General features: G+C 55.0%; 3 protein-coding genes across 13 annotated transcripts in view; 1 reads left to right on the top strand and 2 right to left on the bottom strand.

Moving 5' to 3' along the window:
• Positions 1–2,414: 2,414 nt before the first annotated feature.
• VPS9D1 (VPS9 domain containing 1) lies at positions 2,415–12,246 on the bottom strand. 7 transcript variants are annotated; one of them, XM_061387054.1, is made up of 15 exons: positions 11,899–12,246; positions 10,301–10,376; positions 8,894–8,983; positions 8,627–8,789; positions 7,260–7,371; positions 7,125–7,187; positions 6,760–6,812; positions 6,564–6,651; positions 6,371–6,456; positions 5,597–6,045; positions 5,260–5,389; positions 4,850–5,058; positions 4,533–4,617; positions 3,240–3,344; positions 2,415–3,098 (listed from the first exon to the last, which is right to left on the bottom strand). In XM_061387054.1, exons 1-15 carry the CDS (start codon positions 12,244–12,246, stop codon positions 3,005–3,007), a joined length of 2,151 nt encoding a protein of 716 aa, XP_061243038.1. In that variant the 3' UTR covers positions 2,415–3,004. The 7 variants fall into 7 exon arrangements, with proteins under 7 accessions (XP_061243038.1, XP_061243037.1, XP_061243034.1 ...); XM_061387053.1 differs by having other exon boundaries at positions 8,894–8,986; XM_061387050.1 differs by having other exon boundaries at positions 4,850–5,389; positions 8,894–8,986.
• On the top strand, positions 12,177–27,100 carry ZNF276 (zinc finger protein 276). Of its 3 annotated transcripts, none has more exons than XM_061387064.1 (11): positions 12,177–12,266; positions 17,198–17,501; positions 17,760–17,806; positions 17,904–18,350; positions 19,213–19,291; positions 20,459–20,542; positions 24,791–24,901; positions 24,970–25,045; positions 25,188–25,305; positions 26,406–26,505; positions 26,574–27,100. In XM_061387064.1, the coding sequence occupies exons 2-11, from the start codon at positions 17,218–17,220 to the stop codon at positions 26,800–26,802; spliced, it is 1,575 nt and encodes a 524-aa protein (XP_061243048.1). In that variant the 5' UTR covers positions 12,177–12,266; positions 17,198–17,217; the 3' UTR covers positions 26,803–27,100. The 3 variants fall into 3 exon arrangements, with proteins under 3 accessions (XP_061243048.1, XP_061243046.1, XP_061243047.1); XM_061387062.1 differs by lacking the exon at positions 12,177–12,266 and adding an exon at positions 12,642–12,958; XM_061387063.1 differs by lacking the exon at positions 12,177–12,266 and adding an exon at positions 12,642–12,958 and having other exon boundaries at positions 24,791–24,892.
• The window catches only part of FANCA (FA complementation group A), a 39,294-nt gene continuing 37,403 nt past the window's right edge, over positions 25,363–27,253 (bottom strand). Inside the window, exons 43-44 of one of the 3 annotated variants that reach the window (XM_061387042.1) lie at positions 27,094–27,234; positions 25,363–26,958 (exon numbers count right to left, since the gene is read on the bottom strand). In XM_061387042.1, the coding sequence (XP_061243026.1) occupies positions 27,127–27,234 (108 nt within the window). In that variant the 3' untranslated portion in view covers positions 25,363–26,958; positions 27,094–27,126. Of the gene's footprint in view, positions 27,235–27,253 lie in introns of all 3 variants that reach the window. The other 2 variants (XM_061387040.1, XM_061387043.1) reach the window with 2 other exon arrangements.

Raw genomic sequence — 27,253 nt, forward strand, 5'->3', positions numbered from 1 at the left:
TCAGCCCCCTCCGGGCTTGCATCAACCCTGAAGGGACATCTGACTTCGCACACCTCCAAGTGCATCCTTGTGTGAAGGAAGAACAGCTGCGCTTTCTACGCTCCTCAGTTCACAGTGGTTTATGGTGGGTGCACAGCGCCTGCCGCTCTGTGGCATCTCCTATGGCCTTGCCCACGGCGCCCCTCCCCCACAAAGGCGATCGCTGAATGCGGTGGACACACCCTTGGAGCACATTGTTGCCAATGTGCAGGCCCATGTGTGGACAGTGTTCTGCTTCGTGTCCTGCTCTGCTGCTCCACTTGGGCCCTCAGTGGCTGCAGGTGCTTTCTCTGGATTGTGTGTGCTGCTCCAGGGAGCAGGCCCCTGTTTTGGTGGGACCCTTGAACCTGGATAGGTCTTGGCACCGTCCTTCCATAGAGGACACAGAATGAAAATGACACTGTGTGACTTCCTAGGTTAGGTCACAAAAACGCCTTGTTGTCTTGAGATGCTTACTCTTGGAACCTAGTCACATGCTGGGGGATGCCAGCAACTGTATGAGGGGCTAGATAAAATTCAAATTCCACAGAACCTGGGAATGTGAGCTTATATAATCAAGTTAAGACGAAGTCAGACTGGATGAGGGTGGACCCTAAGCCAAGTCAGAACAGTGTCTTTACGAGGAGGAAGGTTACACACTTCAAGAGGAGGCATATGATGGACACAGAGACTTGCAGCCACGGGCAGAGGCTACAAGAGCCCCCAGAGCTGGACGAGGCAGGGAAGGGATCTGTCTGGCACTCTGCCAGCCCATGGTTCTGTGGACACCTTGATTTAAGACTTTAGGACTTTGAGAGTAAACTTTTGTTGTTTTGCGCTCCCCAGTTTGTGTTTTGTTATGGCATCTAGTTAGTTACAGCAAAGCAAATGGCTGTCCTGTGTTTAAGCCACCAAGTGGACTGGCTTGTCACCCAGCAGGCTGCTCTGCCTCCTGTGACCTTGGGCTACAACCGCGAGTGGAGTAGGTGGGTGAGAGGATCAGTTGATACTTACCTTGGCCCAGCATGCTGCACACTACGTGTGGCCCTGTCTCCCAGGTAGCACTGCCCTCTGGATTTTCCCACCTTATCTTCGCCAGTCCAATGCCTAGGTTTCCTATCTTGTGTTTTACTTTGTATTTCTTGATTTTTAAAATGATTTCAGACACTTCTTATGCTGATTAGCTTTTAAAATTTCTTCTTCTGAAGACAGACTGTTCATAGCCTGTCTATGAACAAGGCTTTTTTCTTGTTGTTGATCTGCAGGATTTTCTATGTGAAGAATCCATCATTCACTCATTCTATGGAGGGCCACGGGCTGGGAGAGGCTAAAGGACTGGCCCAGAATAACCAGCAGGAAAGCTGTCTGATCAGGGGAAGGGGCCTTCCCAGTCAGGCCTAGCTTGAGACCCACATTTACCTTCACCTGCTCTGTGAGGGAGACTTTACAGTCCCATCCTCGAGATGTCCCCACCAAGGCCTGGACCAGGGGTGTCATCCTCCCCAGGCTTCACAGCTGGCTGGGACTTGTGTCCAGGGCTGGGGGCTTTCCTCTGGAGAGGGCAGGGGTGGGAGACAAGGGCAGGAATTCAGAGGCCGCAAGTTCTGAGAGCAGGGCAGGGTGAGTGGGTGGGTGCCTCCTTGTTTGTTCCTGGGGTGCTGGTGGGCAGGGGACTCCTGCTCACAAAGGCTCCCGAGACAGACAGCTGCCCCAGTGCACTGGGCCTGTGCCTGCTCTTCAGGTTACGTCCACTGGTACCCTCTGGCCTCTGGAGTCAACCTGCTGGGCTCAAAGCCAGCTCTGCTCTGGGAGGTGTGGCCTGGAGGAGGCAGTCACCTCCTCATGCCTCACTTTCCTCATGGTCTCCTGCAGAGCCCTGGGATACTATGCACACAGGATGGACAGTCAAGTCCAACTGAGCCTTTCCTAGGGACCTGCCCACTCCTCCCATGATGGGCCTCTGCCGTGGTAGGGGGCCGAGGCTCTGCCATGGGGGGCAAACCACCCACCTCCTTCCCTGGCAGATGCTGTCTGGGGCTGCGGCCAGGCCACCTGTCTTGTATTCTCCAGGAGCCCCTGGGTGTGCTGCCCACCTGGAGAGCAAAGCTGACTCCAGAGAACTCTTCAGGATAAGTGCTCTAGGCTTAGGTCCTGCCCAGTGATGACCTCTGACCCTACCAACCCACTAGGCCCCACAGAGTGTCTAATGCTAGAGCGAGTGGCCCCTGCAAGACCCCACTCCTGGGCAGAGGGCTGGGAGGCAGGCTGAGTTTGGCAATGGCCCCCTGGGCTCTCTGGGACTGTCTGGTTCCTGCTGCTCAGCCAGGCGTGGCTGTACTGCCCAGGCCTTGGGCTGGCCAGTGGGGTGGGGAGCAAATGAGCCACGTAGAGGGAGATGCCAGTGACCTTTTTATTTCCAGTTGGGTCAGTGGCTGCCCAGGGGCCTGTAACAGTTTGTGGGCAGGTGGTGGGCTACAGGCAGGTGCTGACCCAGGCTTCGCACTGACCCCACAGGGGCTGAGTGGGGGTGGGGATTGGTGGGGGTCTCAGGATTTCCATGCCCACCGCCAAGGGTGAAGTGTGGCTCAGAGATCCCAGACATGGGTAGATGCCCTGGGGACACTTGGGCCTCCAGGACAGAGTGGTCAGTGTCCAATAAATAAACAGCATGGTCTGAACCCACCTGGGCCTTGGGCCTCTATGGGGGTGATCAGCTCTCTACTTGACTCAGACAACAACCTGGCTCAGGGGGCTCCAAACGTCACAGAAATGTAGGGGAGCAGAGCTGCCCTCGGCCAGGCCCACAGCCCCCTCAGTCCTCACGCTGTCAGCGGCCCGAGCCGCCAGGATGTTCATCCTACCAGGAGCAGAGAGGCCTCCCCAAGCCCTGGGGGCCGAAGTCAGGTGGGGGCAAGAGCCCCTCCATGGCTGGCCTGCTGACCCGCACAGGTGCCTCCTGGCCAGTCCTTGGCCGGCCAGTCCTCCACTACTTGCCCAGGGCCCGCCGGGGCAGCAGCTCCACATAGCTCAGGGCGCTCTGCAGGGATGTCAGGCAGTAGCCCTCCTCTCCAATCAGGTACCTGCATGGAGGCGACACACGGGTACCTGTCACTGGAGGGGCTGCAGGGCAGAACCTCACTGCTGAGGTCCCATAGGGGCTGTCGGGGGCACCTCTGGGCCACGTGCTGAGGGTGGGGCAGGGACAGGCTCAAAGACCCCACCTCTCATGGATGAACTCCTCCAGGGCTGCACACTCCGACACCAACTGAGGGAGGCCACTCTTCAGCGCCACAAAGGACAGGATGGGCAGCAAGTCATCAGCACCACTGTTGGGGAGACACACATGCAGCCAGGAGGCTCCAGGGACCTGGGCAGGGGGGCCTGCTCTGTCCCCAAAAGCCTGAAGCTACAGCTCAGTCCCTGGAGCAGCCTTGAGCTTGCTGGCTGCTCTCTGTGCTCCTCCCACCCACCAGCCACAGGGGATAGGGGTGGGCTTAGATCAGCATGACAGAAGATCTGGGAGCACTGAGGCCATCCTGAATGGGGACCCTGTGCTGCAGAGCTGGAGGAACCGTTCCTCATTCCTGTGCACTTGCCCGAGCCCAGGGACAGGCTGCTGGAGTGGGAGGCCCATATTCCCAGGCAGCCTATTCACTCCTGGGATCAGGGTCACTCATTTGCCACGCCTGGTATCCCAGACCTGATGCAGGAAGCTTCTCAGTGAGGGAGTCCCTGAGGGATGGTCAAACCCCCGGTGAAGGCCCCACAAGTCAGTGCTCTCTGCCAGAAGCATGAAGGCACAGACCAGGGACTCCTGTTCCCACTTCCCAGGGAGCCACACACCTGCAGCCACTCACCACCCTCTCTAGCTCCTCAGAAATCCTGAAGGAGCTTGTGTGGGGACTTGGACTCTGAAACACTTGTAGTTCTGGGACCCTTTCACCTGCAACAACTTTTTTGGAGGCCAGATGGTAAAATGGTGAAAGCAACCCCAGGCCTCTGCACAGGTAGGCACCATAGCCTGCCCACTCGGCTACAAGCACAGGTGCCTTCAGGGTGACCCTGGTCTCTGGCACAGGATAGCAGAAGGCAGAGCCCTGGCTGGTGCCGAGGGTTCACCAGTACCAAGGCAGGAGACTGCCAGCTCTAGGCTGGCCCAGGTGAGTTAAGGCAGGACACGGTGGGGAAGGCCCCTACCTGCCTCCGGAGTCTGGGCAAGGACTAAGGAGGCTTCCCCAAGTGTGAGACAGAGGGGAGGCACAGCCTTCGAGAATGCCACCAGAATACAGAGGGGCAGGGCCCTGTCGTCTGCAGGGCTGGAGCCAGGGGTCTTTGGTGGCAAAGGGCCATCCTGTCCTTAAGGAGAAGCAAGGCGGAACCCCAAGCGCCCAGTGCCGGGTCAGGGTGAAGCGTTTCTGCTTTCCTGAGCCTCTGAAGGCAGCCACAGACAGGCCCAGCGCCCCCCCCCCCCCAGCCCCACCCCAACCTCACAATCGCACCCTTCTGGGACTCACATAGCGGCGATGCCAGGCTGCAACGCAGCCTCCCGGGCCCGGTAGTAATCCTCCGCACAGGCACAGATGACCCGCAAGGCCCGAACTGAGGCGCAGAAGCCAGGCTTCGGGTGAGGGGGTGGGGACGGCGTCCCAAACCGGCCCGGGGCACCGCCGCACCCCGACCCCATGCAGGACCAGGCAGGGCAGGACGAGCACCGCTTTTGTCCCAAGGGACTCCTCCCCACCAGATGGGACCAGGCTGTGGCTCAGAGGTGCGGACTCAGGGTGCCCCGTGGGACGGGACACTGCTCTCCCTTCCCAAACCGCCCCCTCACCAATGCACTCCAGCTTCTTCTGGGGGCAGCTCTCCAGAACCAGCAGCCCCAGCTCCTGGGCTGCGGCGCAGTAGGGGTAGGGGCCCGCTCCCGCGGCCTCGGGGTCCTGCGGGAGGAGCCTGGTGGGGACGCCGATGGCTGCCGGGGGCGCATTCCTGTACAGCTCCATGCTCCGGCTCAAGGCCGCCTCCCGCAGGCGGTGAACATTCCTGGGGTGGAGAGAGGCCAGGTTCAGCGGCCCAAAGACCCCGGCCCCGGGGCGGACTGAGACCCGGCTGGGGGAGCCGGCCACACCCAGAATCCTGGACGGTGGGCATGGCACCGCCTGCGAACCCAAAACACCTGAGGCCGGGAAGGGAAGGCGTCCGCGGAGAGTAGCACCCAGGTGGACCTCGGGGGCAGGGCCCCACCTGTAGATGGCCAGCAGCAGGGGCCACAGTGGGGAGAAGAACGGCTCCTCGATGCAGGCCAGGCAGCGGTCCTTGGAGGCGGCCGTGTTTAGGCCTTCAAAAGCCAGGAGGGTGAGCGAGAGCAGCCTGTCTGCCGGGAGCAGAGCCGGCTCAGCGGGGACCTCCAGCCCCGCCCCGCAGAGACAGCCTCCTCGGGGTGGGCCTCACCGCAGGCTGCTTCTGGGCTCCTTGGGAGGGCGCTCTACCTGGCCCTGCCTCCCCTCCCCTTGAAACCCTGCTTATCCCTGGGGTCACAGGGTCACATGCAGCCGCCCAAGCGCCCGTCTTGGGGCCTCACCGATGGCATCGTGTATGTCCTGCACGGTGCCCTTCAGCTGCTCCAGCACAGGCTCCTTCCTCACCCCTGGGGTCTGGGGCTCAGGCCGCTCCCCAGGGCCCCGGCCCCTGCTCTCAGGAGTAGCCAAGAACTGTTCTAGGTCCTCGAATGAGCTGTCCTTGCCCAGCAGCTGGGGTGAGGGAGGCCCTGCGGGGCTGCCGGGGCGGGGTGGGCTGGCGCAAGGGCCGTCTGGGGGCTTTGGGGCCGGGCTGGGCTCCAGCGGGGAAGGCATGCAGTAGAGGCTCTGAGAAGGCCGGAGCCGCCGGCTTCCAGGAGCCAGCAGCCCGTCGGCATCGGGGGGCAGGGAACAGCAGCTGGGGGCGGCGCCCTTGCTCACGATGGGGTACAGCGCCCGGTACACCGCGCACTGGAGCTTCTTCAGGAGCTGGGAGATGGGGTGGTCGGGAACGCTGTGAGTGGGGTAGAAGCAGTGTAGAGGGCAGCCCTGTAGGTCTGGCGGCTGCAGCCTCCTCACCAGGCTCTGGGGTGGGGGCTACAAAGCCTGCCCAACCCCCCACCCACTGGTCATGTGGCCCCACTGTGAGGGGTTTCAGAGAAGGGATTCACGGATAAACCTTGTGGGCAAATGTCCCTCCCCTCTGAGAAGGCAGAAGGCCTGTGAAAGGCCATCAGGGGCCTACTGCCCCTGCAGTCACCCCAGACCTCCTCTTTCCCTCTTAATCCTTTCCTCTGCCCGCAGCCTGCAGCCTGCTGGAGGGAGCTGAGGCCCGATACCTGAGCAGGTGGGAGACCAGACTGGTCACCAGGGACAGGTCCCCTGGGCTCCTCTTGAGCTTGGCCTTCCAGAGCTTTGGCCAGTCCTGCAGGACAGGAGCCCTTGGGAGAGAGCCCCGGGAAGCCCCTCCTCCCTCACCAAGGCTGCACCCCCGGGACTAGACCTCCCCACCCAGCCCCACCCAGCACTCACATGGTCTTGCTCATACTCCAGGATGGCAGCATAGACGGCCCGCTGCTCCCGCTCCTCGGGGGTCAGGGCAACCTGGCTGCAGAACCTCCTGGAAGGAAGGACAGGTCTGGGGACCTCAGGGCTGGACAGGCCGGCGCGGGAGCCCCCACCTGCTCCCCCACCCCCCGAAGTCCCGGGACCTGAAGCAGGGACACACTTGTTGGCGGCCTCCTGGAGCCGCAGCCGGCGCTCTTCCATCTTCCTCTGCAGCTGGGGCAGTAGAGTCAAGGCCCTTTCTGAGTGGCATGTATGGACCCCCGGCGTCCCTGAGCCCTGCCGGCCACGGGCCGGTGGGGTGGGTGGAAGAAGGCAAGTCCTAGTCGACCTGAGGGGTGGAGAGGAGTCTGTGGGTGCTGGGAGGGGCAGGGTGGCCTGTGCAAAGGCCAGGAGGCGAGACAAAGCAGGCTGGGCAGGAACCACTGCCCCCCGACCCCAACAAGGATGCTGGGCTCTGGCACCTCTACTCCCTGCCTCCTCCCTCAGCTTAAGCCTCTGGACCCCAAGGCTGGATGGAAAGGATACTGTGTCCTCCCGGGCCTTAGCGATCACCAGGTTCTCCATCATCTGGCGCTGCAGGGACAGGGTCTAGGACAGGAAGAGGGAATAAGGCCTGCCCCCCTGGTACCCCCACTCCACATGGTCCTGGGCCCCACTCACCAGGGATGTCTTCTGCATGGCCTGGCTGGGGTCCAGCCGGGCCATCCGGGCCTCATAGGCAGCCTTCAGCTTCTGATTCTGCAGGGAGGCCTCTTCCAGGGGTGTCAGCTCCCTGAAATGGTGACAAGCTGCTGGCCAGGCTCCAGGAAGCCCACAAACCCTCCAGTCATCTGAGGACCCCTCCTGACCCTCCCCTGAGGCCCCAAGGTGAGGAGGTGGTGATGGGGGCCAGCAGAAATGTAAAGGAGAGAGGACGTCTGGGGTGGATGGGAGACACCTGCCCCCCTGAAATATGGCCCTACTGCCTGGACTCCAGACCTTTAAGCAACTCAGTTATTTGAGTTTCTGAATAGTATGAAACTCTTTGAAGGCACCATGCGGCCTAAACAGGTAGTTTGCAGCCCACGAAAGGGAGGTCACAGTACTCCGTAACAGCCACTGACAGCCCTCTCACCATCCAAAGTTTCAGTCTAATATCTTCCTGCTTTCATGGGTGGGAGGAGGTAGGCTGTGGGGCACAAGACTGTCCTGGGATGGGAGTTGGTGCCTGGCCCTGCCCCAGAGCAGCACATGCAGAGACAAAGTGAGCAGTGGCTCAGAACCTGCAGCAGGAGGAGCCCGTCCTCTTGCCTACCCTGCTGGGGTTCTGGCATTTGTGTCTTGGGGTCTTTCATCAGCTCTATAAAGAAAATTGTCTTTCTCTCTTCAAATAATGCTCCTCTTACATTTTCTTTGTCATCTGTTTCTGGATAGACCTTCCATGTCTTTTTCATCTTTTCTTTTTGTGTGTGTGAGCCATTCAGGAAAACCTTTAACCTTTTATCCAGTTCTCTAATTCTCTCTTCAGCTATGTCCACTCTGCTGTCACAAACTTGTACACTTCTTTTTGGGTCCATGTGTGTATTTTTACAAGAGAATATAATTTGTTTCCATTGTTTTTGATTAATTAAAAAAAATAATTTCAGTATTTCTTATTACTACTTGGTTCTTATTTGACCTCTATTATAAACAAGAGTCAGATTTTACAGTTTCTTCTTCCCTAAAGGTATTTTAAAACTTTCTTTTTATTTTTCTGAATATAGAGAGCATGACTGTGTTATAATCTGTGTCCCATAACTCTATCTGAAGAGTTTTCAGGTGTGTTTCTGCTACTGCTCAAACTTCTTTTTATGTATGGTTGTCTTTGACTATGTACCACTCATTTCATGGAAGTTGAAGGTGCTTTTCTCCAGAGACAATTTGCATTTGCTTCTGCTAGGCACCAGGTTATTTCCATTCTAGGATTCCTTTTGACTAAAGCCACCACAGTTATCTCACCGTGCCTCCAAACCCAGGTTTAGCCCACATGCCGTGCTGTCCCATCTTACTTCTTAGAGCTTTGTGACTCCACGACCTGAAGCTTCTGGAAGATCTCAGGTGGCAGGAACGGAGAGAGCTTCCCTCCCTCATCTGAGTATACCCGGCGGTGTCGACTAGCAGGGGAGGGCACGGGTGCAGCCACAGGCATGGCTGGCCTCAGGCATGTTTTCCCTGTAAGAAACGTACAGCCATGGATCCGCATAGGGGCCCCACTGAGCCAGACTGAGCCAGGGCCGGGGTGGGTGACCCAAGAAAGCTTTCTGCTGGACACCCACCAAGCTTGGCAGCTGTTGACTGGGCCCTCTCCAGACACTGCTCGGCCAGCTTCAGCATCTTTGAGGTATCAGAGGTCACAGTTTCCCCAGCTTCTGGGGAGCAAGTGACAAAAAAGATGGTCACCATCCCCTCTGTCACTGGTCAGATTCTTGCTGAGATACAAACAAAGGCACCCCCTCTCCTCATCTCGGACCACCTGCCCTCTATGTGGCTATCCTGTCCTTCAGCCTGGACCATCAGAGCCTTTTCTCTAACTACCCTGGCCTTTTCTCCCGCGGACAGCTTCACATGTACTTACAGCCCCTCCCCCAGGCGGGCCCTGCAGGCAGTGTGGCTGTTTCCCAGAGATCATTTCCTCACCATCTCCAGCCCCCCACCCTGCATCCCATGCACCCCGGGGGCGTCTGTTCTCTGCTTTGCACTCCTCCTCAGGAATCGCTCCTGTCAGCAAACTCGTGCTGTAGGGGCTGCCACCTGACAGTCTCCCATGGACCCCACCAGCCTCAGCTCCTGACCCACCTCCTACTGCCTTCAGGGCCAGCCCCTCACTACACCCTAGTTCAGCCACCAGATTTCCACTCATCCACTCATGTGCTGCCCTTCCCCACGGGTCCCTGACCCCCATAGTCTTTCCTCTGACATCCCCTCAGGGCCTCTCCCACCACGCCCTACTCCCTGTGCTCAAAGCTCTGCTGAGCTCCCCAGGGTGGTGCTCACTGTGAGGACAGCCACCTCCCCTTGACCATGTCAGGCTGCCACACGCCCGGAGCAGATCATGCCCATGATGGAGGCCTCAGCTTCTGCCACCTCCTGCTCCACCTCCGGTGCTCGCTTGCCCCCAACCAACCCCAGCACCTCACTGCCCCCTGAGAAAGTCTGCTGAGGCAGATCTTTAGAGAACATCCCCTAAGCCCTTCACTTGCCCACCTCCTGGCACTCCCACCACTGCTGTCCCCACTGTGGGAACCTCCTGGAGGCTCTGCTGCCATGCTGGCCTCTGCCCACAAAGCATCCGTTGAGCTTCTCCTCATGCCAGAACAGTCCCAGGCCCACCCAAGGCCCTGCCTGCCCCAACCGCACCTCCCTCTCTCCAGACTGCCTTGTATCTGACACCCTCTTCGCTGCAGGGCCTCTGGGCCGCCCCCAGCCCCCAGCCATCGTGTAGTTCACTCCTCCCAGAACTGGGGTTCAGCGTTCAGTCTGTGGTCGTGTCCCCACCCATCTCCATCCTCTGAGTCACAGCAGCCGTCCCTTCCTGCTCCATGTCACACTCATGCTGAGTGTTCAGGTGTTCACCTGCTAATGACCAGGTAGGTAGGACATGGGACACGCCCAGGTCTGGGGCCCAGAGACCCATCAAAGGCCAATTGATGTCCACAGTCTGGGCAGCACAGGAGAAGCTGTACCTTTAGTGGCCTCCACTTCTTCCAGCAACACCTGGGAGATGTAGTGGATGCTCCTCAGGTATTCTGTATATGCCTCCTGTGCCCAGGGAAGAGAAATGACATAGGTCATGTCATTAGAGGCAAATAATTCCATCATGTCTGCTTGGTGCCCTTTTGAAAACAGCAACCATGATGCCTGCTTATCTCTGAGATACACCTGCATTATCCCAGCTGGTTAGCTGGTAACTGCTCTGCCTGGGGCACAGAGAATAACCCTTTTTTCTAGACTTGAAGCTGGTGTCACTCCTTTCTCTCCAGCATGGAAAGGAATGGAGGTTCTCATTCAGTGGGTCAAGGAAGCAGCACTGGCGGGTGCTGCCGTTTCCACTCTATGCAACAAGTTCTTTTCCTGTATAACTCAAGGGCCATTCATTCAGTGGCTTTAAAGAAATATTTCCTGGGAGGTGAATCAGGGACTGTGTTGTAAATCTTAGAGTCACTTTCTGACTCAGTCTGGGAAAACTCTTTCCTGAACCCCAGTGTAAGAATTCCCCGGGCACGCAGGAGTCTATGCCACTAGAATGCTGGCACTTTCAAACGTGTGACCCTCCTGGTCAGGGCTGCCTGACAGAGCTCAGGGCATGTGGAATGACAGCATGGGGCTTTGCTTTTTGTTTCGTTGCATCCCAGTTCTCGTTGCTGCTGCTAAGTTGCTTCAGTCGTGTCCGACTCTGTGTGACCCCATAGACAGCAGCCCACTAGGCTCCTCTGTCCCTGGGATTCTCCAGGCAAGAACACTGGAGTGGGTTGCCATTTCCTTCTCCAATGCATGAAAGTGAAAAGTGAAAGTGAAGTCGCTCAGTCTTGTCTGACTCAGCGACCCCATGGACTGCAGCCCACCAGGCTCCTTCGTCCATGGGATTTTCCAGGCAAGAGTACTGGAGTGGGTTGCCATTGCCTTCTCCGCCCAGTTCTCGTTACCCACCTTTAAGTCTACACTTCACGTAAAGATAAAATGGATTCCGGGAAGGATTTATGACTTGTGGGGGCATTTGCTGCCCTAGAATCCCGACTTGGGAAAGGAAACGGATGGAAGACCTGAACGCCTCTTCCCTTGGGCGGCCCAGAGTGGCTCCGCCGGCTTTTCCACGCGGTTGCCACCCTTAGGATTAACACTCGTTCTCAGAAACAAGCCGCACCCCTCCCCCGCCGGCACTTCCTACCAAACAAGCTCTGAAGGCGACTGGAAAGCCGCAGTTACCCTCTTCTGCGTACCGTCCCCTTTGGGAACCTGACTGAATCTACAGGGCCCGCCTCCAAACTACACAAACAGACGGGACTGTCTGCTAGATACACTTTGGCAGGCGGCTTCACGGCACCTCCTGAGTCCCTTCACAAATAAAAACGCCTCGGCTCCGACCGAATTGCTAAACAGACGGGGTGGGGAGGGGGGAAAGGTCGGGAGCTGTCCAAGGTCACGGCCCAAGCCGGAGCCGGCACCCCGGAGTCTTCAGAGAGGCCTGGAGGCGCCCTCCCCGCGGCCCCGCCCTCGCCCACGCCCACCAGGCCGGTCGCTGGTCGGCGACCGCCCCCGCCCCGCTCTGCTCCGCCCGCCTTACCCGGGGCCGGTTGCCGGTGTCCAGCTCGATGGCCCCGTTGGCTAGCTTCATGGCGCATTGCAGTGGCTTCACAGAGCCGTCTCCGGCCGCAGCGGCCATGGCGCCGGCGGGGGAGGCGGTGGTGGCGGCCGAGGGGCGGGGCGGCCGGCTCCAGGCCCGGAACGCAACGTGTGCAGGACCAGGTTCCGCCCGAGCCCAGGACCATCGGAAAAGGCGGTACCAGCAAGGGCCCACTTCCGGCAGCCCGGGCCCACTTCCGGCAGCCCCGCCCCGCCGGCGCGCTGCGCGCTCTGCTCCCGGGGCCGAAGGGGCGGAGGTAGGGGTGACGGAGCTCTCAAATAACCTCATTACGCTGTAGCCAAGAGCGTGTAAGTGCAACTACTGCTGCCCGCACTCCACGTCGGTGACAGGCCAATAGCGTAGACCGTGTCCCTTGCCCTCAGGCCGTACTGCTCGGCCCTCCTCACTGCGCCCCTCCCCTCCTCACTCCGCTCCTCCCTTTACGCTCTCCTCGCCCTCCCCTCCGGTGGTCAGCCCGCCCCATCCAGGTCTCTTCATCCTCCTCCTCCCCCCTCCCTCGCCCCGCCCCTCCCTCATCGCCTCCCCCGCTTCCAGTAAGTCCAGCGAAGCCGAGCGGCGGAGTCGAACGGAAACGAACGAGCACAGTCCGCCTAGCGGACTAGAGGCTCCGGACGTCCTACCTCGGCCCAGCTAGCCGAGCGGGGCCGGGCGGAGCCGGGCCGGACGGAGCCGGGTGGGGCGGAGCCGGGTGGGGCCGAGTTGGGCCGAGCCGGTTCGGACGGGGCGGAGCGCTGGGGCCGAGCTTAAGCAGTCTCCACGGCTATGAAGCGGGACCGGCTCGGGCGCTTCCTGTCGCCCGCGGCGTCCCGGCAGCGCGGGAGTTCGGGCCGCGGTAGTTGTGGCGGAGGCCGGGTCCGGGGCCGCCCCGCCCGCAGCGGTCCCGACGTGGCCGAGGCGGCTGCTGTGGTGGCGGCGCGGCTGGGCTGGGGCCCGGCGCGGCCCTGCGGGGACGCGGGCGAGGACGGCGCAGACGAGGCAGGTGGGTCCGGCCGTCCGGTCGCGAGGGGCGGCGGGTGGGACCCCTGTGACCGTAGAGTGCCCTCGGTGGCCACCGGGACCCCGCGGGACCCCCCGGCCCAGGGTGTCTCAGAAAGCGGACTAGGCCTCCCCGCTGGGAGAGGTGAGGCGGCCTCCCCGGGACGCCGCAGCTGCGCGGGGTGCTCTTTCGCAACACAGCTGACCCGTCAGCTCCCCTCAGAGCTTGAGGAGTAGTATAGTGCTCGAGTCGTGCCGTCTGTCGGGCAGGCCTGGTTTCAGTCGTGGTTTTGCCCTGTGCTTTTAGGATAATGGCTGAATCTCTCAGGGCCTCAGCTTCCTCTTCGTTAAAACAGAACTAAGGATTAAGCATAGGAGTGCCTGGCCCCCCCCGCCTGACGGACTGTAATGGGGGTTAATATGCACTTGGTCTTAGTGTCATGCTTTTGCCCCCTCAGAAAAGACTTCAAGCGCTCTCCTATAATTCCGGGGCAGAGAGGCAGGGGCATCGTCTACTCCTGCAGTCAGGAGTAGAGACCCCCTGGAAAGCAGTGTGTGGACGTGACTCCTTCGCTTCTGGCCTCAGGGGAGTGGTGTGAAGAGGAATGAAGTTTCCAGCTCAGTTTATGACGGTTCCATAGCTGTGGAGGCATTTATATACTCAAATTTTTTTTTTGAGAAAAAAATTTGATGTATAGTTGGCACATAACATGATGTTGCTTTCAGGTATGCTAGCTAACACCCATCACCACTCGAAGTTAGCAGTCTTTTTCCCTTGTGATAAGAACTTATAGGATCAACTTTAAAGAGCTCTTAGCAATTTTCAGATATACACAAAAGTATTATATTGTAGACGACGTCACCAGGACGTGCTTTATAACTAGAAGTTTGCACCTTTTGATCACTGCACACCGCATTTCAGCACCTCACTCCCCTTCTTTCAACTAACAGTATATCTTTTCTGTAATCATTAGTTCATGATTTTCTCTTTTTGTAGATTCCACGTTAGTAACATCATATGGTATTTATCCTACTCCATCTGACTGATTTCACTTAGTATAATGCTAATAATGTCCATCTTTGTCATCGGAAATGGCAGAATTTTCTTGTTTTCTAATAGCTGAGTAAATATTCCATTGAGTATTTATGCCACTTTGTTTATACATTCATACATTGATAGACACTTTGGTTGTTTCCATATCTTGGCTATCATAAATAATGCTGTAGTGTATATAGGGGTGCATGCATGTACCTTTTCAAGTTAGTTTTCATTTCCTTAGGATAAATACCGAGCAGTGGAATTGCTGGACTGTATAGTAGTTTTATTTTTAACTTTTTGAGGAATCTCTGTACTGTTTTCCATAGTGGCTGCACCAGGTTACATTCTCACTAACTGTACAAGGGTTCGCTTTTCTGCACATCCTCACCAACACTTGTAATTACTTGTCTTTTTGATGATGGCCATTCTGATAGGTGGGACGTAAATGTCTCATTGTGGGATTTTTTTTTTTCTTCATTGTTTTGATTTGCATTTCCCTCAGTACCCTTGCCTGGAAAATCCCATGGATGGAGGAGCCTGGTGGGCTGCAATCCATGGGGTCGCTAAGAGTCTGACATGACTGAGCGACTTCACTTTCACTTTTCACTTTCATGCATTGGAGAAGGAAATGGCAACCCACTCCAGTGTTCTTGCCTGGAGAATCCCAGGGACGGGGGAGCCTGGGGGGCTGCCGTCTATGGGGTCGCACAGAGTCGGACACGACTGAAGTGACTTAGCATGAAGTAATGTTGACCACCTTTTCATACACCTGTTGGTTATTTGCACACCTTCTTTAGAAAGAGGTCTCTTCAGAGCCTTTGCTCATTTTAAAAATCAGATTATTTTTGTTATTGAGTTGTATGAGTTCTTTACATATTTTGATTATTAACCTCCTATGTGATACATAACTGGTGAGTATTTTTTCCTATTCAGTAGGTTGCCTTTTCATTTTGTTGATGGTTTTCTTTGCTGTGCAGAAACGTTTCAGTTTGACATAGTCCCATTTATTTATTTTTGCCTTTGTTGCCTTTGCTTTTGGTGTCAATCCAAAAAATCATCTTCAAGACTGATGTCAGGGAGCTAACTATTATGTTTTGTTACATCGAAGTTTTATGGTCTTTCAAGCCTTTAAATCATTTTGAGTTGAGTATGGTATAAGATGGTCTAGTTTCATTCTTTTGCATATGGCTGTCCAGTTTTCTCAACACTATTTGTTGAAGAGACTGTCCTTTCCCCATTGTATCTTGGCTTATTTGTTGTAGATTAATTGGTTATATATACATGACTTTATTTCTGTACTGTCAATTCTGTTTCATTAGCTTATGTGTTAATTTTTTTTTTAACTAAAAATATTTATTTAGCTGTGTTGGGTCTTAGTTGTGGCATGCAGGATCTGTGATATTTGTTGCAGTATGTGGGATCTTTAGTTGTGGCAAGTTCCCTGACCAGGGATTGAATCTTGGCCGCTTATAATAGGAACGCGGAGTCTTAGCCACTGGACCATCAGTGAAGTCCCTTTATGTGCCTCTGTTTATGCCAGTACTGTACTGTTTTAATTATTGTAGCTTTGTATTATAGTTTGACAGAGAAGGCAATGGCACCCCACTCCAGTACTCTTACCTGGAAAATCCCATGGGCGGAGGAGCCTGGTAGGCTGCAGTCCATGGGGTCGAGAAGAGTCGGACACGACTGAGCGACTTCACTTTCACCTTTCACTTTCATGCATTGGAGAAGGAAATGGCAACCCACTCCAGTGTTCTTGCCTGGAGAATCCCAGGGACGGGGAGCCTGGTGGGCTGCTGTCTACGGGGTCCCACAGAGTCGGACATGACTGAAGTGACTTAGCAGCAGCAGCAGTATAGTTTGAAATCAGGAAGCATGATGCCTTCAATTTTGTGGTTCTTTCTCAGAATTGCTTTGGTTGTTCAGGGTCTTTATTGGTTTCATATAAATTTTAAGATTGTTTTATTTTTGTGAAAAATACCAATGAGATTTTGATAGGGGTTGTTTTGAATTTGTAGATGACTTTGGGGAGTATAGACATTTTAACACTGTCTTGTTAATTAATGTCAATTGTCTTATTATTTGATGTCAATTAATTATTCCAATCCATGGTCATGGACTACTTATTTGTGGTTTCAATTTTTTTTTGTCAGTGTCTTATAGGTGTCAGTGTACAGGTCTTTCATCTCTTTGGTTATATTTATTCATAGGTATTTTATTCTTTTTGATACAATTGTAAATCTGATTATTTTCTTAATTTCTAATAGTTTTTTATTAGTATATGGAAATCAACTTTTATATATTGATTTTGTATTCTATAACTGAATTTGCTTATTCTAACAGTTTTTCTGGTGGAGTCTTACAGAATTTTCTATATGTAATATTATACACAAACAGATTGTCTTGCTTCTGTCTGTATGATTTGAGTGGTTTTTATTTTTCTTGCCTAATTGCTTTGGCCAGAATGTCCAGTACTGTGTTGAATAAAAATGGTGAGAGTGGGAATCCTTGTTTTGTTCCTGATCTTAGAAGAAAGCTTTAGCTCTTTACCATTGAGTATGATGTTAGCTTGGGGCTTGTCATGTATGACTCTTATTATGTGGTGGTATTTTCTATCTGTATACAGTTTATTGAGGATTTTATCATGAATGGATATTGAATTTTGTCCACTACTTATTTCTCCATTTATTGAGAGGAGTATGATTTTTATTTTGTTAATGTGTGTCACATGAATTGATTCGGGAAGGTTGAGCCATCCTTGCCTCCCTGGAATACATTCCAGCTGATCATTGTGCATGATCTTTTAAATTAAGTGTTGAGTTCAGTTTGCTGTTACTTTGTTTAAGACTTGTACATCTATGTTTATTAAAAATAAATATTATTTTATTTTCTTGTTGTGTCCTTGTCTGGTTTTAGTATTAGAGCAATACTGGCTTTGTTTTGGAGGCATTTAGAGTTCTTTGAAAGGATTTTCCACTCAGAAGACCCTCCACTGGCCATTCTCCCAAAAGACTGTGTGTTCATCTGGGAGCTTGGAGCCAGAGCCCTGCCTCTGGCCCAGACCTGGACTTGTATCTAAGGGGCATGTCTGGGGAGGTCCCACTCCAGGAGCTGGGGCGGGGGGCTGGTGGAGTGTGGATCTCACTTCGCCTGGGAGCTGTGTTCTGCATGCCTGACTTCATGTTTCCTGTGCTTGCCCAGGAACAGCCCGGGCCCTGGCCATGGGGCACTGTCGCCTTTGTCATGGGAAGTTCTCCTCCCGGAGTCTCCGCAGCATCTCCGGCAGGGCACCTGGGGAGAGCTCAGAAAGGCCACCCCCTGGGGACCGTGTTTTCATCCGGGATTTCCAGCGCCTCCTGGGCGTGGCTGTCCACCAGGACCCAGCTCTGTCCCAGTTTATCTGCAAGAACTGCCATGCCCAGTTCTACCAGTGCCACGGCCTCCTCACATCTTTCCTGCAGCGAGTCAATGTTCCCCCGACAGGCCGCCGGAAGCCTTGTGCAAAGTAGGCGCCCCTTCCCTCCTTTGCTGGGGGCGTGCAGGAGACCCTGTGAACAGGGCTGCATGGGCACAGGGCAGCCCGGGTGCCTGGTGAGGCAGACACTCATGAGCACCAGTGCGCTGGGTGTGTTGGGAGACTGACCGGAGAGCACAGGGCGGGGAGGGCCTGGTGGGTGGCCTTGGAGGAAAAGGCTCAGCCTGCACACACAGTGGCCACTGGGCCCCATGCTTGCTCTTGGTGAGCAGCCCTGCTCCTTTGCAGGGTCGGTGTCCAGCCACGGATGGGGCCAGAGGAGGGAGCGTGTGTGGGTGAGTGCGCCCCCAGGGTGGGGTGCAGGGTGGGTGGGAGGCGGGGGGACCCAGATGCTGACTGGCCACGGGCTGGCGTCTCTCTGCCTCTCCTCAGTGGACCTGATTGCTTCGAGCCCCCAGGGCCTGCGTGGCTTGGTGGGGTGGGTGCACAGACACGCGGCCGGCTGCGGGGCCCTACCTAGCCTCCAGAGGACGCTGTCCTCCGAGTACTGTGGTGTCATCCGGGCCATGTGGGGCTGCGACCAGGGCCATGACTACACCATGGACGCCGACTCCAGCTGCGGGGCCTTCTTGCTGGACAGTGCTTTGGGTGTCAAGTGGACGTGGGACAAGGATTCAGCCCCGCGACTCCCCCAGCATCGGGGGTTCAACCCCACTGGGGCTGCCCCTCAGAGCTCCCAAGGCAAAGCAGCTGCGGCTGGGGCTGAAACCGAGACACTCCCCAGCATGGACACAAGCCGGCTTCCTTCAGATGGTGACCCAGTGGGGCCGGGGCCGGGCCCCCCGTCTCAGCCAAGCCTCCCCCCAGGTGGGGCCCCAGGTAGGCGGCTCCTCTGGGCTATTTGACCAGTATTCCTGGTCCTGAGCCGGGCAGGGCCCTTGGCAAGAAGCGGGTGTTGTGGTGGTAGCAGTGGTATCATGCGCAGAGGAGCAGTATAGTAACCAAGGCAGCCCTGGCGCCGCCTCATGTGCATCTGACAGCAGAGGGGCTGAAGACTCTGTTTGAGCGCCTTCCTTCAAGGCATGCTCACCTGCGATCCAGGTGTTCCTCCAAGCCTGCTTTGGGCCAGGGCACAGAGGGAGGAAGAGCCTGGGCCTTTGTGGGGCACGAAGGCAGCTGGGGTCAGGGGTTGTCCTGAGCCAGTGCAGGTCACTGCCTGGGCCTGTCAGTGCCCTGTGGGGCCTGATCCTGTGGCCCTGTGTGTTGGGTGCAGCTGTTCACCAACGTGGTATTAGAAGGGCTGGGCCGGCTTCCTACCCACGTCTCTGAGCTTCCATGTGGGTGCCAGGCTGCTCCTGTGAGTGATGTTTGCCACCGGATGGTTCAAAGTGAGGCAGTACTCATGCTGGAGGGCTTCACTGTTCTTAAAACTGCTTGGAGTTTTGAACTGTGTGCCTGCAGTACTTGGATACCAATGATCTTTTTCGATGTTCTGAAGCATCCCAGAGTGACTGGATCTGAACCTCTGGGGCAGGGCTGGATTTGCTGCTGTTGCTACTGTTGGCAGGACATGGGGGTGGCATGGTGGGTTTGGCTATGCAGGCCTTGTGGGCGGGGGCGCCAGGAGGTGAGTGGATTTGGAGGCATAGGAACCCTAGGCGCCCTGTCATGCCTGTGGGGAGCACTACCACGCTGTTCCCTGGGGTGACAGGTGACTGGAGTTTTGTTCTTTGTTTCCCAGGGCAATTGGGTGAGAAGCAGGTTCCATCTCCAACCTCGGATGATCGGGTAAAAGACGAGTTCAGTGACCTTTCTGAGGGGTGAGAGAAGAGTGGGTTTACATAGCCTAACATTCCTCCTTGGCAACCCAACGCCACCATCCCAGGGGCTGCAGCCTGGCTCTCACTGGCCTCCCACTTTCTCTGTTGGGAGGAGGGGAGTGGTAGGGGGTGCTTAACAGGCTTCCATTTTTGATTGGGGGCACTTCAGACCTGATGGAGCTGCACAGGGGGCCCAGCCAGGTGTGGACATCACTCTATTTAGATGGTCCTCTGGCTGCTGGCTCATCTCCGCCTCCAAGGCTGAGTTTTATGCCAACCCCAGATGTTACTAGAACAGAAGCCAGCCTCTGGCTGTTTATCATGGTGTTTGTGGTGTGGAGTGGAGGACAGACCTTCTAGAGTCAGGCAGGACCACCTGTCTGCTCCTGGGGCCACCCCCTTCCCCGTCTCCAAGATCAAATCTCTCAGGGTGGAGGCCGCACGCCAGCTGACCTTTCCACCCTGCCTTGTGCACTGTGGCTGGACCACAGATGTACTTTGTCCAAACAAGTAGAACGACAGCGTGATTTTTGGTGCCAGTGACAGATGACCCAGGTGTTGGAGGAGAACCAGTGGGTGCCAGAAATCCACCCCCCACCCCAGGTCAGGAGGCTGTGGCTGTCCTCCAGCCACCAGCCATCCTTGGGCCTTTCTCTGTGGGGAGGGTGGCAGCCTGTAGGGGCAGCTGAGGCATGCCAGCCAGGCTCTGTCTGCAGACTAGCAGAGCTTATGTCGTGACTCACATTTTAGGGTAGAGATTACAGACATGCAGATCTTTTTCAGGTCTTTGTTACCCTTTGAAATCACTGACAGCTGGCCTGTCATTTGGGCAGGTGTTTCTAGTTATGGGAGTGAGGTGACATTCTAAAAGCCCACTTTCTGTGAAGCTACCTCTTGTGAGGGTCTTCCCCTCTGCCTGGGGCCCCGTAGGCTGACTCTTTCTGAGTTTGGGGTCCTGGTGTGATGAGAGGCATGGCTTACCAGGGATCCTCAGCCTGTGACCCTGGTTTTCCCTTTCTTTTAGGAGATGGTATTAGAGTATTGGGGATTTTAGGCCTTCTGAGAAGTAAAACATGTAGTGTGGGGATCCACATGGTGTTAGACAGGAAGTTTCACTGCCTCCGTCACCTGCTCCAGAGCATTGCTGAAGGTTCTCTTCTTTCCTAGAGATTTCCTGAGTGAAGATGAAAATGACAAGAAGCAGAACACCCAGTCCTCGGATGAGTCCTTTGAGCCGTACCCAGGAAAGAAGTAAGGGGATGGTGGTGCCATGAGCTCCCCGGGGTTTGGGGGGTGTCCAGTGGGTGACCTGGAGATCTGAGCCTACCCTGGGGGCAGCGGGGACCAGACAGTAGCTTTCCCCAGTCTGCCTTGGTCAGCACACGCTCTGCTTCTCTAATGGCCTGACCTCACCAGCCCAGTGAAGGGTGGTTTCTGGGTAGCCCAGAAGGACTTTCCCAGTTCAGCACAGGGACCTGGCCTAGTGCAGCACTGTGAATGTGATCCGTCCACCCACCTGTGTCTGCTCTGGTTGCCTCTGGTCCCCCACTCTCCTTCTGCCTTCTGTGCCCAGGGCCTTGGCGACATGGCCACCTGGCCCTGCAGTTGCTCCGGGTCTACCTCTGGCCCTGATCCCTTGTTGAGGCAGCCCACCTCCCACAGGATTTTGTGTTCTTGCTCTGTGGGTGCTGGCAGAGGAGGCTGGTTATCACTGTGTCACCCTGGGCCCAGGAACACCCAAACGCCTCGTTAGTAGATGCCCAGCTTGGGCCTTTGATGTAGAATGAAACCACACCATCAGCCAGGAAAGTGCAAAACAAAATGGAGAAGCAGGCACAACTTCCTTTTTCCTTTGTGTGTGGAGACAAGAGAGGCGGTGGCTTGGGAGTCCCCAGTTGGGATGTGGGACTGGGTCACAGCCCTTGAGCGGGCCTGAGTGAACAGATGCTGCTGGGCCAGAGGGGGCGTCAGGAGGGCCAGGATGGAGGGGCCAGGTCTGCTGCAGCAGGAGCCCTTGCTCTCCACCCTGATCTCCATGAGCCCACCTCTTAAGTCCTGCTGCCAGCAGTCCTAGGGCAACTGGCACGGGGTTAGGAGAGGGAGAGGCCCTGCCCTGCCCTGCTCCAGGTGGAGACGGCACGCAGGCGGCCCCCCTGCCCTGGGTTTCCGGGAGGGCGCACAGACACTGCAATAGGACGGGACACATCAGGTATGTGTTCAGAAAGAAAGTGGAGTCACTCGGTTGTGTCCGACTCTTTGCGACCCCATGGACTGCAGCCTGCCAGGCTCCTCCATCCATGGGATTTTCCAGGCAAGAGTACTGGAGTGGGTTGCCATTTCTTTCTCCAGGGGATCTTCCCAACCCAGGGATTGAATCCAGGTCTCCCACATTGCAGGCAGACGCTTTACCGTCTGAGCCACCAGGGAAGCTGCAATGTGTTCAGAGGCCTTGGTCAGATGGAACGTTAGTGGAAGTTGTACCTGTGGGAGGCTGGAGCTCTGGGCTCATCCCTGACGGCCTCTTGGTGCCTCCAGCACCACAACACGAATGCCTGCTGACGTCCTAGGATGTGGCCTAGGTCCATGTGACCTTGCAGCAGACGTGCCTGTCGAGGTCCTCAGCCACACAGACAGAAGGGGACACCAGCTGCCAGGGCTCCCACAGGAGCCTGAGTGGCCACGGGAAGGAAGAGCACCAGCAGCCCCAAGTTGGGCCTGTGAGCGCCATCCTCCCACGCCTGCAGGGACCCCAGCTCCTTGTCCTTCAGGGACGCACTGGGAGACATGGAGGCTGCTCCTGCTCTCAAGGAGCATGTGATGTGGTGCGAGCACCGGGCATGGCTGAGCTCTCACTAGGTGCCTGAGCGGCACAGCAGCGGAGGGTGGAGGCCAGGACCGTGGCCAGGTGGCAAAGAATAGTCATAGACAAAGAAGGGGAGGAGCAGCCTGTGCAGTTGTTGAAAAGGTTCTTGTTAATATTACTGTTTGAAGAGGAAAACAGCTGTTCATGTTTTTATTTGTGGTAAATTAATACACAGCAAAGGTTACTGTTTTACCATTTTTTAAGTGTACAGTTCACTCCCGTTTCAGAACTTTTACAATGTTGTGCTACCGTCAGCACTGTTTCCAGACTTTCACCATCCCAAACGCATCCTCATGAAGCAGTGAATTCCCTGTCTGCCCCTCAGGCCCTGCCCACTCCTAGTGTAGGTATCCATTCTGGGGACTGTGTGTGTCTCTTTCCCACTGGCTTCTTTCACTCAGAATAGGGTTTTTGAGATTCATCCATGTTGTGACCTGTCAGTTTGATTCCTTTCTATAAGGTCCTATTAAAGGGACTTTCCTGGTGGTCTAGTGGTTAGGATGCCACATTTCCACTGCTGGGGACATGGGTTTGATCCCTGGTCGGGTTGCCATGCAGCACATGGTATGGAGGGACCACATTTTGGCTGCTGTCAATGGTGCTAGAAAGGTTGGTGTAACAATTACCTGTTTGAGACCTGTTTTTGATTCTTTGGGTCCTATGGTACTTTTAACTTTCTGAGGAACTGCCATAGTTTTCTACAGCAGCTGCACATTCTACATTTCCTGCTGCCGATGTACAGGGGTTCTGATTTCTACACATCCTCACCAAATCTTGTTATTTTAGGTCCTGCTAGTGGATATTAAGTAGTATCTCATTGTCATTTTGATTTGCATTTCCCCAGTGACAGTGATGTTAAGTAGCTTTTCATGTTTGTATCATCTTTGGGGAAATGTCTGTCCAAGTTCTTTGGCTGTGTTTTAACTAAGTTGTTTGGGTTTTTTGCCACTGAACTGTAGAATATATTTTGCCCTTTTTTCACTGTCTTGAAGTCCAGTGTTCCTGTTTTTACTTTTTTAGTTTACTGTGCTTTTGGTGTCATATTCAGGAGAAACCATTACCAAGCCTAAGGTCATGGAAGATTTACCCATAAGAGTTTCACAGTTTTCACTTCGATTTAGGTCTTTGATCCATTTGAGTTATTTCTGTGTATGGTGTGAGGTACAGATCGACCCCACTCTTGCATGTGGATATGTGATTGTCCCAGCACCTTTTGTTGAACAGACTGTCCTTTCCCTAGTGAGTGGTCTTGCTACCTTTGTCAAAAGTTAGTCGATTGTACTTGCAGGGGTTTATTTCTGGTCTCTGTTTCTCGGTATGTCTGTCTGTCTTTATGCCAGTACCATGCTGCTTTGATTACCGTAGCTTTGTAGTAAATTTTGGAATTAGGAAGTGTGAATCCTTCAGCTTTGTTGTCTTTCAAACTTGTGTGGCTATTCAATGTCCTTTGAAATTCCATGTGAAACTTAGGATTTTTTTTCTACTTTGTAAAAAAAACACAGAATTTTTATAGGGATTGAATGTATAGATTGCTTTGGGAGATTATTGCCATCTTTACAGTTTTAAGTTTTCCAGTTCATGAATATGTTTCTACTTGCTTAGGTCTTAATTTTCACAGCATTTTCATAGTTTTGTGTACCAGTCTAACTTTTTAAGTTTACTCCTAAGTATCTTATTTGTTTTGATGCTATAAAAAATGAATAGTTTTCTTAATTTCCTTTTTTGGACCATTCATTTTAAGTGTGTAGGAACAGGACTGGGTTTTAATGTGATTTTTCCACCCTGCAACTTTGCTTAATTTTTCTGTGTAGGTTCTTTAAGGTTTTCTATATATAACATCATGGCATCGTGAATAGAGGTAATTTTCTTTCCTGTTAATTTAGATGCCTTTTTCTTTGCCTAATGGCTCTGGCTAGGACTTTTAGTGCTGTGTTGAGAACTGATGAAAGTGGGCATCTCTGTCTTCCTTCTGATATTAGAGGAAAAGCTTTCAGTTGTTGACCATCGAGGAGTGCGTCAGCAGTGGCTTGTCATTATGGCCCTAGAAGTTGACTTCTGTTCCTGACAGATTTCCTTACATTCCTGGATCTAAGAAGAGGTGTGCATGTCTCTTTAAGACTTTGAAGGACACCAAGGGGGAAGCTGCTCTGTTTGGCCTGGTCCTCAGGGCCCTGTGAGACTGGCTGAGGTGCACAACCCCATGCTTGGAAGACAAGGTCCCCACTGCCTAGGGTCTGCAGTAGGGGGACAGCAGTGGGTGTGGAGCTCCCCACTGGTTGCTGAGGGTCTCCTGGCAGGTCCCGGGAGAGTGGATCTGGATCTTCTTTCTAGCTTCCCCCACTCCACTATTTTCCCTGGTGTCTCCAAAGTTGTGTTTTGGTGTGACAACAGGGAGTGACACTTGGCCCTGAAGGCCCACTCCTGGGTCCTGAGGTGGCAGAGCAGGGCCTCCACCTCCCCACAGAGTCTTTTTAGCTCTGGTGGCCAAGCGTCAGTGTGAAGGCCAGGTGGTCAGCATGGGGACTGGAGGCTAGCCCTGGAAATCCAAAGAAACTACCTCAGTGTTTAAAGAAAAATGAGCACTGTGTATGCAAAAGGTCAGAAACATCACTGACCAGTGTTGTCTTTTCTTCCAGGGTGTCTGGTAGGAAGAGTGAAAGCAAAGAAGCCAAGAAGTCAGAAGAACCAAAAATCCGAAAGAAACCTGGGCCTAAGCCGGGCTGGAAGGGCAAGCCACGGTGTGAGAGGTGAGGGGCTGGAGCGGGGGTTGCACAGCCTGTGGGGGCTGTGGCTCCACGTGTGCTCTGCATTGCAGGGAGGAACTGCCCACCATCTACAAGTGTCCGCACCAGGGCTGCACGGCCGTGTACCGCGGGGCCGACGGCATGAAGGTGAGGGGGCTCCCAGGAGAGCGCACCCCCAGCTCTGCTGACAGGGCCTGCCTGGGTCTGTGCCTTCGCTGGGAGGAGGCACGTGCGCTGCTCTGGGGTATTGGCCATGCCAGGGGACTCACGCCCCTGGTCCCTCCCACAGAAGCATGTCAAGGAGCACCACGAGGAGGTCCGGGAGAGGCCCTGCCCACACCCCGGCTGCAACAAGGTGTTCATGATTGACCGCTACCTGCAGCGCCACGTCAAGCTCATCCACACAGGTGTGTCCCCTCCCCTGCAGATGGGGCTCCCGGGAACTGACACTGAAGAAACCCTGGTGCTGTCCTGTGAGTTTACTGTGGTCTGTTTTATATCATTGTGTGTGTCAGTTGCTTAGTCGTGTCTGACTCTTTGCGACCCCATGGACTATAGCCCACCAGGCTCCTTTGTCCATGGGATTCTCCAGGCAAGAGTACTGGAGTGGGTTGCCATTTCCTTCTCCATTTACATCATCACTGGAAGAAAATGGTATATGCTTTTCAGATTATAAAAGTAACCCAAAGCACAGGGAAGGTGGCGCCCGTGATCACCGCCGTCAGCGTGTGAGGTTGCTACCGCTCCTCTCTGAACACGCGTCCACAGCCTTGGACTCGTGTGTGCCTATGCTCGTCACTGCTGTTCTGCCCAGAAGGCAGCTCTCCCGACCTGCAGCCCCCATGTCCAGATAGTCCATCCTAAACAATATCTTTGCTCTGTTGATCTTTGTACAAACGACTGACTTCCTCACTCTGATTTGCCCACTTAATGGCTGGCTCACAGTGCCTTGGTTTCACAGCATTTCATGCTGTGAGTGTTCTTGTCTGTTAGTCCAGACACAGTAATTCCCTGGTGTCGGGTCAAGCCATTGTAACTCAGTCTGAGCACAGTCGTGACCACGAGCAGTTTTTATTTTCAGCACAGAACAGTCTAGACCTCACAGTTTCAGGACAATTGCTCCTAGTCACGGAGGAGCCTGCCTGTGCGGCTTCGTCACATGTTGGTAGGCGCGCAGTGACGTAGGAGAGAAGCATGTGGTGTTGCTCCAGGTGCATGGCTGGGGGTGTGACGTTCAAGTTTTGTTGAAAAGCTCTTGTAAGACTGACTGCCACAGTGGGTACCCCTGTGGTGGGGACAGTCCTTAGAGTAGGAGTAGCTGTAATCAGTCATCTGTGAAATTGCACTGATTGGGCTTCCTCTGAGAATTGGTGCTCCAGAAAATAGGTTTAGGGAAACATGCTACAGCCAAGTGACGTGGGTCAGAGCTGTGTCACCTGTGAGTCAGGTGCTTGGGCACCAAGGGGACAGTGTCAGGGCCTGTGGTCACTCCCTATCTGGTCCCCAGAGGTGCGGAACTACATCTGCGATGAGTGTGGACAGACCTTCAAGCAGCGGAAGCACCTCCTGGTCCACCAGATGCGCCACTCGGGAGCCAAGCCTCTGCAGTAAGTGGGGGGTGGTGGCCCTCCCACTGGCAGCACCCTGGCCCTGGCTCACTGCCCCCATCCCATAGGTGTGAGGTCTGCGGGTTCCAGTGCCGGCAGCGGGCATCCCTGAAGTACCACATGACCAAGCACAAGGCTGAGACAGAGCTGGACTTTGCCTGTGACCAGTGTGGCCGGCGGTTTGAGAAGGCACACAACCTCAACGTGCACATGTCCATGGTGCACCCGCTGACACAGGCCCCGGAGGCCCCGCCCCGGCCCGCAGCAGGGCAGGTGGTGAAGGCTGAGCCCACCTGAGGGCCTGCCTGCCCCGAGCTCGGGTGGTGACTGAGGTTCCGGCCTGTGCGCAGAGTGGTGCCCTGATGTACCCCCACTATGCGTGCTGGTGGTGATGGTTCAGTCTACGGCTCCGGGGTCTTGTGGCCTCTGCTCTGGGACCAGCAGTTTCTTCTCCTATAACCAGAGTGACTTGGGCCAGATGCAGATTTTAGAGAACTGATTCCTCTTCCCCACTAAAGCAATTGAGATTTGTAACCCACTTTTCAGGGCAACAAGAGCTCCATGTCATGCTTGTAATAAATTATTTACCGAGGAAGTGGGCAGTGCCCTGTGCAGATCGGGTCAGAAGAGTTGGGGCTCCTGGGAGAGATCGGGGTCCAGCACAGCCTGCCGCCTGCTCAGGAGGGCAGCACTCACTTCCGGGTCACAGTCTCCACTCACAGCCAGCAGCTGCAACAAAGCCCACACG

The sequence above is a fragment of the Bos javanicus genome, chromosome 18 (genome assembly GCF_032452875.1).
Source record: "Bos javanicus breed banteng chromosome 18, ARS-OSU_banteng_1.0, whole genome shotgun sequence".
NCBI lineage: Eukaryota > Metazoa > Chordata > Mammalia > Artiodactyla > Bovidae > Bos > Bos javanicus.

What these genes read in the sequence shown, in the direction of transcription:
- VPS9D1 (XM_061387048.1), bottom strand. Translation starts at nt 12,246, where the DNA reads ATGAGGTTATTTGAGAGCTCCGTCACCCCTACCTCCGCCCCTTCGGCC. An exon ending in GTCAACAGCTGCCAAGCTTG is followed by an intron (nt 8,790 to 8,893) that starts GTGGGTGTCCAG and finishes CGTTTCTTACAG; the next exon opens with GGAAAACATGCCTGAGGCCA. An exon ending in CTGGTCTCCCACCTGCTCAG is followed by an intron (nt 6,046 to 6,370) that starts GTATCGGGCCTC and finishes CCCCACTCACAG; the next exon opens with CGTTCCCGACCACCCCATCT.
- ZNF276 (XM_061387062.1), top strand. Translation starts at nt 12,742, where the DNA reads ATGAAGCGGGACCGGCTCGGGCGCTTCCTGTCGCCCGCGGCGTCCCGG. An exon ending in GGACGGCGCAGACGAGGCAG is followed by an intron (nt 12,959 to 17,197) that starts GTGGGTCCGGCC and finishes GTGCTTGCCCAG; the next exon opens with GAACAGCCCGGGCCCTGGCC. An exon ending in GGCAAGCCACGGTGTGAGAG is followed by an intron (nt 24,902 to 24,969) that starts GTGAGGGGCTGG and finishes TCTGCATTGCAG; the next exon opens with GGAGGAACTGCCCACCATCT.